Below are 10,450 nucleotides of genomic sequence, written 5' to 3' on the forward strand. Positions count from 1 at the left end.
GGGAGCAGGGGATCCAAATGACCTGTCCTGGTTGTAAAATAATTGTGTTCATACCATGACAAAGGGCAAATTCACCCTTGTGTGCAGTGGACCAAGGCCAAGTGAGCGGACCAAGGAAAAAAGTGATTTTTCTACTGGACTAATACATCATGACACGAGGCTGACCTATTCTAGTTTTAATTTCTAACAATGCCCAGGATTTTATTTTTCTTATTTATTTTTAAATACTCAGCTTAAAAGGGTCCCCCAGTTCATCTTCACTACTAGTAGTGAGCCAAATGTATTTTCACCCACTACCAAGGGGTCAAATAGCAAAGTTAAGTTATTGAATGAAGCTGAGGTCAAAATCAGGTATTACCATTATATGCTCAGTGAACTTCTCCCCTATAAGCAAAAGTTGTAATTTTCGATAAAAATGTATTACATTTAGCCCCTTAATCACTAAACATAACTTGTCAAAGTTAAATTTTATTGTAGTCTACAAAATTTCATTACTTTAAATTTTATTCCTAAAATGTCCGTATTCAAATTTTAAGTTTGACATTGGAGTGTAGGGACAGCAGTTTCTCAATACTGTCAGCTGCAAGGTGGACTCTGAGGTCAGCAGACTCCTCTGCGTGGCCCAATCCGGGGCAGGGGGTCCCAGAGAACATTATGGGAGGAGCAACACGGATATTTCCAGCATTCCGGTGTCTGCATCCGGCTGGGGTCCTATTCTGGTAGAGGAGCTGAGACCACCTAATTCACTTTCTGCCCCTGCCGTGATGGGCTCCGCCAAGATAAACCTCAACACTTGGGCCGTAACCAGAGGACTTGGTGTTCTAACAACTTGCTTTTCAGTCTGAGACCTCTTTTTGGCTAGAGTTTCGTCTTTTGTATGACAGTGGGGACCTCAGAATGGTTCATCAGGAAACGCTGCTGCAAACAACTAGGCAAGACAAGCGAAGGGACGGGGGCCGAGATGTGAGCGGGAAGAACAGACACCACACCTGTTTTAGTTTTCAAGTTCAAGCAGGGAGGGAGGCAGACAAAACTATAATGCAACCACACTTCCTTCCCCCCCACCCCCGCTTCTTAACATCCTTGTTTTCTGTTCACCTTTGTTTTCAAAGACCTACCTCCCCCAGCCTGCCATCTGCCCTGACTCTGTGTACAAGCTGATGCTCAGTTGCTGGAGAAGAGACACCAAGCATCGTCCTTCGTTCCAGGAGATCCACCTTCTGCTCCTTCAGCAAGGGGACGAGTGACGCTATCACTGCCTGGCGACATTCCGATGGCCCAGGTCCTTCTCACGAGACCTACCACTCACCCACGCCTAAGCCACTCCATCCGGACGTTGAATGGGCCCGGGAGACGGAGGCTTATTCACTTCTCTGTCTCTGTCCCTGGCCTGCCTTCACTCCACTCCCCCACTCTCTACCCCTGACCCATATATACTCTTTTTTTTTTTTTTTACATTAAAGAAGTCAAAAAGAAAAAAAAAATCCTAGGAAAGATAAAATCTAGTAAAGAAATCTTACTTAATATACCAAAGTGTTGGATAGCAAGCTAGACAATTTAGATAATTTATAAAGGTTAAATATGCTATGTTTATAAATGTGCAGATGATACAATATTTTTTCCATGTCACCTTTCAAAATGTATCTTCAGAAAGAAAAAACTTGAAGAATACTGATATCTTAGGAAACGTGGGATTAAGCTTAGGGAAGACACTCGGTAAGCGTGGAGAATCCGATGAGATGGTTGGTATTCGGTAACTGATCAGAGATTTCTGAGTTTCCTAATGTGGCCTCTGGACACGTCCTACCCTCTGCCTTTCCTTCTCCTGTCAAAGTGGATGATACATGCTTGAAAAACCCCAGGTTCTCAGAATGGGTGTTTTGTTCATTTTGTGGGCGGGGTCAAGGGGGAGGTCTAGATGCATAGGAAATACAGAGAGTGTGTGTAGGAGAAAGCGTACCGCAAGGCCGTGTGAAGGGGAATCGTCATTTGCCAAAAAAGTACCTTGTGCGTGGAAGGGTTCCTGAACAGAGAATGGACATAGGAAAAGAAGTCTATGGAGGGCAGGTACACGTGGACTATTCCCTTGTGATTTCTGCTGAGGGTCTCCCACTTGCTCAGATATTTTCAGGCACGTGTTTCAGTGAGAGCCTGGTGTTGAATCAGTAGAGACTGGTGTTTTGATATCTGGACCATGGGTCCTTTGGTTCGTCTTTTCCAAGTCTTTCAGCTCTTTTATTAGGTGCCTCCCCTAGGGGACCCGTGGGCTGGGGTGTGTGTGTGAATTTCTCTGGCACGAATACCTGAAGGCCCTGTGGAGTAGGGAGTAGGTCTGTTCTGAGTGTTTCCAAAATGTTGACCTAGGGCCAACGAGGGAAAGTCGCAAAGAGATAGCTTTCCACTCCTTATTAGAGCGAGCATAACCAACAGAACACACGAGGGTGAACGGGTCATCTCCAGAGGTCGGGGGGAGTCCTTTGTTGCCGAAGAGTTTCAGATGCAGGCTGAGGAGCCAGGCAAGAAAGAGAGAGGCTTTGAAACCCAAGGTAAATGGTTGTATGAGATGGTTGACCCTCCGAGTCCTTGATTGCAGAGAGGCACAGGGTGAGCGTGAGAGAGAAGTCCCTCACTGCTCCTGCTTCGTGTGGAGGCTCTTACCCCAGCGGATGGTGCGGCCAGCAGGAAAGAAATCCTGGGGTTCTGGGTTCAGAAGCCACGGAAACTGATACACTATTTAGTAAGAGTCCCCTTGGAACAGATGATGAGCTCTCTCCTCCACGAGGCCTCAGACTTCATGAGAAGCAGGAAAAGGTGCCCCTCCATTCCCTCCGAGGGAGCAACAAGAAAAGGTTACAGAATACGCTTCCCAAGTGTAAGAAATAGTCTTGAGATCTTGGGTCTGCTTCCCTAGCTCTCACCCGGCCCCCTGTGCACAGTCGCTCAGGGACTTGACTGTCCTCCCTGGTTCGGCCTTTAACATCTCTCCAGGCTACCGCAGAAGCCAAGTGCCCAAGTCCCCCAGACGGTCTTGTGACCCGAGCAGACACCTTCTCCCATAGCTGCCCTTCGACTCTGGGCTCCAGTCCCTGCCAGGGCTAACTCTGCCGAGATCATTGGCGTGGGGGTCAGGAGAGCGTTGGCTTGGAGCTCTGATCCTACTTCTGCCTCAAGCCAAGTGTGTTATTCTTCACACTTTCTGGAATCACTTCACCTTTCCGGACTTTACTTTCCCTAGCCGTCAAGTGAGGGGATGGGGTTAGACGGCCTTGAAACCTCGCCCAGTTCTGATAGGTTCAGTGCTGGCTGGGTAATTGCATCTAGAGTTGACGCAGAGTCTGTCATCTGGTCACGTGGTTGTCCTGCTCTGCCGATCGCGGTCAGCAAAAGCAATGATGCGGGGAACGCACTGTCATAGTCATAGTAACAGCGGCCACTTGTACAGCGCTTTCAAGTTCATCAGGCATTTCCATAGACATTATCTCATCTGACATGTGCAGGGCCAGACACATTCTCCTACGTCCCAGGACCTGTCACACTGCTTTCAAGACCAGTGTTAACTTCATGTATCCGAGAGCTCTCTAGAGAAACAGAACCAATAGGATATATATGTATACACACACACACACACACACACACACACACACACACACACACACACAAATTTATTATAAGGATTTGGCCCATGTGATTAGGAGGCTCAAAAGTCTCACAAGCTGTCCCCTGCAGCTGCAAACCCAGGGAAGTGGGTGGGGGGCCCAGTTCCGGGAAAACGGAGGACAGAAGACGGACGTTCAAGTTCAGCAGTCAGGCAGAGAGAGCAGACTCCCCTCCTCTGTCTTTTGCATCTTTTCCTGAGCGGCCCACACCAGAGAGGGCAGTCCTTTTCACTCAGTGCACCAATTCAGATGCTGAAGTCCTCTGGAAACACCCTCACAGAGGCACCCAGAAACCCTGTTTCATCTGGGCACATTGACACGGAAATTTCATCACCTCGCTGCAGGTGAAATCCAGGCCTACGGCCTATCCTCCATTTTGCACCTGCCTCTGGTAGACCCACAGGCAGCCCGCGCCCGCGGCTTCTTATGTGGCCAGAGAGAATAACATCATCTTCCCGTCTTTGCCTAATCTCTCCACTTCTTTCTTTTCACATTTCTGCCTCAAACCACCGCACACATTCCATGATGCCCCGTATAAAAAGAAAATCATACTGGAGATAAACTGAACGTGTCTGGATTTTCCTGGCCTTGAGCCACAGAGTAATTGGTTTCATGTGGCTCCCAAGCCCGTTCAGGAGGAACGGAGGAAGAAGGAGGAGGAAGCTTTCTGGCACTGAGACTCCTACCTTAGAGACCCTGCTCTAGCTCCTAGCCCGGCCATGCCCGCAGAGCCTCGCTGCACGGACCAAAGAAACCCAATAGCAGGACATGGTGAAGAAGGCTTAGTACGTAGAATTTCAAAGTAGCTCAAACTTCGATGAGAAGAACGTAGCTGGGAGCTTTGAGAAAAGGAGATAGGAAAGGGGACAGCGAACCACGGAGGCCTTGTTAACCTTCGTAGTGAGTCATCCCCTTCGTGATAGATATGAGCTACTTCATATCCAGATTGTGTTTGGGGATCGTCAGATTTCACGTTGTACTTTTGCTGGTGAATGTGCTGCTAACTAGGTCCAAATCTGGATGTGCTGTCCAGACGCCTGTGTGATCAGAAGGGATCTGGAATGGAAGGAGGCACAGAGGGGAAAGTGTGGTCTTGATGCTGTGGAAAGATCACGTACAAGTACACAAGACAGTATGAGGAAGAGCATTATATGGAAAAGGAGTAACAAACAAAGAAAAAGAATAAATGAATGTGCATGTGCCTGAGTGGGGAGGCGGGTGGGGACTAGAAAGAAGGCTACACAAAAAAAGGTAAGGGAGAGTGCAGGGGAAGGACCCTGGGCGAGTCAGGGCGGCAAGGCAGAAACAGGTGGGGCAGGTGAGAATCCATGCCGAAGCATGAAAGCAAATCTCAGAAGAGAGATCCGAGAGAGGGCAGAAAATGTAAGTGTTATTGGAGATAAAAGGTAAATATGTGTAGGGAAAGAAATTCTGGATGACAGAGATGATAAAAGTATTTATTAAAAAATGAAAAGTCAGGTGCTGTGTATGAAAAGGAAGGGAGCTTTTCAGAGTTTTGGGAAAGGGAAGGTCCTTATAAAAACACATAAGCAACCGTCAAGGAATGATCTAATTTCAGACGGGGGTGGGTGAGGGGGCACCCCGTCGAAGTGTATTCTGGGCCCTGCAGGTGCTGGGTAAACGGTGGTGGGAAGAGATCGTTCCTTTGCTTGAACTGGACTGTGTTTCCCAAGTGCTGCTTTGGAAATGATTTATGGCAGTTCACGGGGCGTTGTTTCCCTTCCCTCGCTTCTGTTGATCAAATCCATTTAAAATAATGCCCATCACTGCTGTGCCCAGAAAAGCCACAGGGAAACACTGAAATAATAGGCCGAAGTTAGACAAGACCAAATCTCACTTGATATCTATGCAGAGAGGTATACGCCACGTTGGAACCAAGTGTTTCTCTAGTCCCATCCAGACTTCCCACGAGGAAGCCATGATGTGGGGCTGAGCCATATGTTTTGAGTAAAGGGGAACAGAAGAGGGGGAGTGTCTGCAAGAGGGAGAGATGAAGATATTCCAAGGAAATATTCCAAAGCAGAACAGCATCTTGTTTTGCCCAAAACTGAAAAGAAAATGAAGAAAATTACAGCCAGGGCCCAGATCACTTCCAGCATATGGTTAATAAGTCTTTGCTCCTAACTGGAATTTATGTACCTGCCGTCTTGGCCTTTTCAGTAAGATCTCTGACCTCTGGCTGTGTATACGGTAGGTCCCTAAAAGTTTCTGGAATACTGATTGCAGATTCTGATCTATGCTGGGAAGTCCTTCTTGAGTTGAAAGTTAACATTTTTATAGAAACAGATGAACGCCTTTTCCACTTGGTAAATGCCTTGGAATGCTGAATCAATACGGAAAGAGACCAGAATGGTCAATGGTGATTGGATTTCTGGCATTTTTAGTTCTCTGGCACGATTAGCTGCATTGCTTGATGGCAGACAAGTGGTGGGTAATTATTTACTTGGTGTATCTTTTATTTAAAAACTTGTTATTTTGAAATACTTTAAGACTCACAAGAAGTTATAAAAAAGTAGAGCGGCCTTACCCTAACACCAGGCTTTCCCATTGATAACATCACCTGTGACCGTAGTCTATTCTCAAAACCAGAAAATTGACATTTGTAATTCTATTCATTAAACTGCAGACCTCACTCAGATGTCACCAGTTTTTTTTACATGTATTTATTTAGTTTCTGGATACTTTATCCCTTTCTGATTTGTAACCTGGCCCCGCGTGGGATGCGGCAGGGAACACACTACAATCCTACAAAATTCTAGACAGAATACAACAAATTAATGTGTTCCTTTGTCAATAAGAAAGATCCTGCCTAGACCGCTTCCACATTTTCTGACTAGTTTTGCTGTTTAGCCTCTGGAGCAACCCAAAAACAACTCAGAAGGATTTGGAAACACAAAAGACAGTGAGACCCGCACGTAGTTTGCTGGCTAGAGAATCAGTTGTAGGACGTTCTAGATGGTTCCTGCAGTTCCTACAAGTGGTAAGATTTGTAATGGTGGCAAGCAGGGGACTTAGGGTAGATGGGTCTTTTGGTCAAGAGCTAGGTGGCACTTAGTTGATGGCACCAGGGCTGGCTTGTGGAAGGAACAGAGTACGGTGGCATAGGGTCCCCTAACGTGTGAGGAACACAATTTTCAGAGTAGTGCAGACATTTAATTTGCCTACATACCAATGCTTAAACGGAATGGCAGGTACATTGGACCAAATTAAATGTAAACACAGAAGCAACTTTGGGGGCAGTTGAAACTCTGGGTTTGCGGATCGCAGCTGTGAGTTTTGTGATGGCATCTTTAACGTGCCCTATTTAAGGGTCACAAGGTGGTAACCGTGTTCACACTGCTTAGCCTGTGTCCTGTAAAGGTCCAAGCATGTAGTGAGCACTCAGCAAATATTTGCCGAGTGTTGTTTTTCGAATGAATAAAAGATAGAAACCGAAACTTGTCATTCAGCGTAACTGGGGTGGGTTTAGGGAGAATCACTTTGCTATATCGTAGAGGGTTTATTTTCAAACGAAGACAGAAAAAAGAGTGCGCAGACTTGTGCCTGGTGAAGTTCATTCTCAGTTTGTATATTTTCTAACGACGACACCGATCTATGGAAATACCTCATTCCTTGCGGTGTTTAGACAGCAGTTCAAGACAGTTCTCTGCGATGCACCCCGGCAAGAGCCCCAAACCCAGCCCAGTTGAAGCTCTTTGGTTTCTCCTGCAGACACCCGGTCGAGAACTTGTAAAGGAGAAAGGTCAAAGTCCCAAGCAGGCCTGTGCTTACCCACATTCACAATTGCATATAAGGGGAGACTTTGCACAAAGACTTACTGGGAAAGCATAATGTGATAAGGCAATTACCTGTTTTCTTGCAAAGAGGCTTGGAGATAGTTGAAATTGGGGAGGATTCCTGCAAACACACCAAGAGTTTGTAATCTAGCCTATTCATTTTATGCCCTTTACTTCTCATGATATCCCATTTTTTCTACCCTGTTGTCCGGTAACTTCCTAAGGGTTGAGTTTCTGAATCAACACGGCTCACTCTTCCTACGAGGAGGGAATATCTGAGCCTCATTTTGCGGGCTTTGGAGGATGATGTGTCTTGTCAAGGGGCAAAGAGCAAACTGATTGATTTCTGCTTAAAACTATCCTAGTCATTCCGAAACAGAATAGGTAAAAGTTCTCTGTATTAGAAAAGGAAACAAGATACCAATTGTATATTTTCTTTATTTATTCTCTGTAAGTCTGTCAGATGATAAATTGTAAATAACAATGATTAAAGAAATACGCTACTGACGGATCCTTCTTCTGTGCAAATAGCGCCGGCTCCTGGCTTTGCGATCTTCACTCCTTACAGTCTTTCTGGAGTAGTGAGGGGGCAAGGGGGCAGAGCCAAGGGTGTGCGTGGGGTTCGCGGGGTGCGTGGGGTCGGTAGGGGGTCTCTTGCGCAAGCCTGTCTCCTATTCCTTGACTGTGTACGGGAAGGAAAGGGTCTGGGTCTCTGGCACATCCAAACGTACTAGAGACCTGGAGTTTTGTGTCGTCCCATTAGCCCAGCTCCGGAGAGTCCAGTCCAGAATTAATTGAGGATGCTTTATTGTTGTTACAAAGTTGTCTTGCCTGATACATAGAAATCCCTCCCAAATCCAAAGATCGTCTGGCTCGAGACAGACCACGCATACAAAAAGCGACAAAAACTATGAACAGAATACAGAACGAGTCTTCATACGACACATTAAGATGAACCTCCCCCCCCCCCCAGCCACCCCCACAACATGTTTCTTGGTCTCTGAAGAATAAATTTATACTTTGAATTTTCTGAAGAATTATATGTTTTTTCAGCGATGGCCATGATAGAGAATGGATAAAAATTCTCAGAGGACAATAATAATTCAGGAACGCACACTCTGACCCCCAAAGTATCTAGTTTGATTTCAGTGCCAAAGGCCCGGGGATGCAAATATCTGTGTGGTGGGAGTGGGTCGGAGGCAAAGGAGAAAAAAAAGTAACAGACAGAGCAGAGATGTTCAAAGAGGTCCAATTCCATGGTCAACACCTGTCGCCAAGCTTTAAAGGTGGGTGTGAGTGATACAGCATAGGTATATGCTGTGCATGTATCTGAGTATGTAATTTGTTCTGAGGACACATATTAAGTCTGCTCTTTTATGTTTCATTTATGTAAAAAAATGTTTTTTAATGTTTATTTTTGAGACGGAGAGAGACAGAGCATGAACAGGGGAGGGGCAGAGAGAGGGAGACACAGAATCCGAAGCAGGCTCCAGGCTCTGAGCTGTCAGCACAGAGCCCGACATGGGGCCCGAACTCACGGACCGTGAGATCATGACCTGAGCCGAAGCCGGACGCTCAACCGACTGAGCCACGCAGGCGCCCCTGCTCTTTTACGTTTTAACTAACAACTTCGGGGACTCTATTTTGCTTAGTATTGAGCACTACAAACTGATTTGTCGCCACTTACAATTTTATATTCATTTCGTATTTGAAAAAGAAGTATACACACTCATCTTCTGGTCCTTGAATCACACTGAACAATAACTCCTTACGGATTATATGTCTTATAATAAGACATATTACCTCTTGCTACCTGAGGAAATGGGTAAAATCCCACTCTTAAAGCAGGTTTGGTCCAGGCTGGATGTACAGTGATTGGAAGAGGAGACAGATAAAAGACACCCACAAGAAATGCTACATGGCCCCACGGTAGCTGTTTTGTTTGTTTGTTTGTTTTGTTTTGTTTTTTTCTGACCCTGTTTGCAAACCAGAGACAAGTTAGTTCTGGAGAGGTTTCTGAGGACCCAGAATAGAGCTCTGTCATGGGTGCTAAAGGTAACTTTACTGATCTTTGTCTACCTGAGGACTGTTTCAGGTATCATAAAAGAAACCAAAGATCGGTTTCAGGGTTCAGGGTAGAGCAAAATTTATTTTATAAGGCAGTAAATAGTCAATTTACTATTCTGATCAAGGGGCCAAGGTTTGCCAGGGGTAAATGGGATCAGTCATTGTGTACCAGGTTCTTCTGGTTTCCAGGAAAACAGCTCACAAACAATACAAACTCAAGATGACTCGTTTGGGAAGATGAAAGTCATACTAACTCACCTATCAGTAAACTATATATTATAACTTTTACTGAGCTGTGTGCTACACGTGATAAAATATTTTTTAAAATACAAAATTCAATGACGTGTTGTCAACAGATTTCCGTTTTCTTAGTCTCTCTGGCCCCTCTAGTGGTTCAGCCCATCCCGTGAATGTTAAAGAACTTTGAAAGCCCCAACTTCAAATGAAAGAAGGAAGCAGAGACCAAGGTTTCCCCCCTTGGATGGGACGGACATCACGCTAGTAGGAGACTGCCCGTCTGACTCTGCTTTTCCTGCCTTCACTTAACTCATAGTCCTGTACTCTTGTCATCCCCAGATTGTGGTGATGCTGACTCTCCAGAATCTGCACCCCCCCCCCCACACCTGCCCTCGTAGGAATGAGTTTGCCACAGGACAAACATGGAGTTGTATTCCCTTTACATGTCACTTCTGAGTCCTAGGACACTTTAAAAGGAGCCTTTGGGTCTAGACTGTAAAGATTGGGGTTAACTTTAGTCTTAGGACTCCCAGAAAATATTGTTAAAGTGCGGTCTCTTTAGAATGGTTGAAACATGGGGTAAGGGTAGGAGCTGAGTTCCATCCAGAGAACAATAACGAAGTTTTGGGGCCCTGGGCAGCTCAGTCAGTTAAGCAACCAACTCTTGATTTTGGCTTAGGTCAGGATCATAGG

At 45.8% G+C, this 10,450-nt stretch overlaps 1 protein-coding gene across 10 annotated transcripts in view; it reads left to right on the forward strand.

Moving 5' to 3' along the window:
* DDR2 (discoidin domain receptor tyrosine kinase 2) overlaps positions 1 to 7,960 on the forward strand; it is a 154,662-nt gene extending 146,702 nt beyond the window's left edge. For all 10 annotated transcript variants that reach the window (XM_053209786.1, XM_053209787.1, XM_053209794.1 and 7 more), the window contains one exon: positions 1,113 to 7,960. In XM_053209786.1, the coding sequence (XP_053065761.1) occupies positions 1,113 to 1,247 (135 nt within the window). In that variant the 3' untranslated portion in view covers positions 1,248 to 7,960. The remainder of the gene's footprint in view (positions 1 to 1,112) is intronic.
* Positions 7,961 to 10,450: the final 2,490 nt, after the last annotated feature.

Source organism: Acinonyx jubatus, chromosome E4 (genome assembly GCF_027475565.1).
Source record: "Acinonyx jubatus isolate Ajub_Pintada_27869175 chromosome E4, VMU_Ajub_asm_v1.0, whole genome shotgun sequence".
NCBI lineage: Eukaryota > Metazoa > Chordata > Mammalia > Carnivora > Felidae > Acinonyx > Acinonyx jubatus.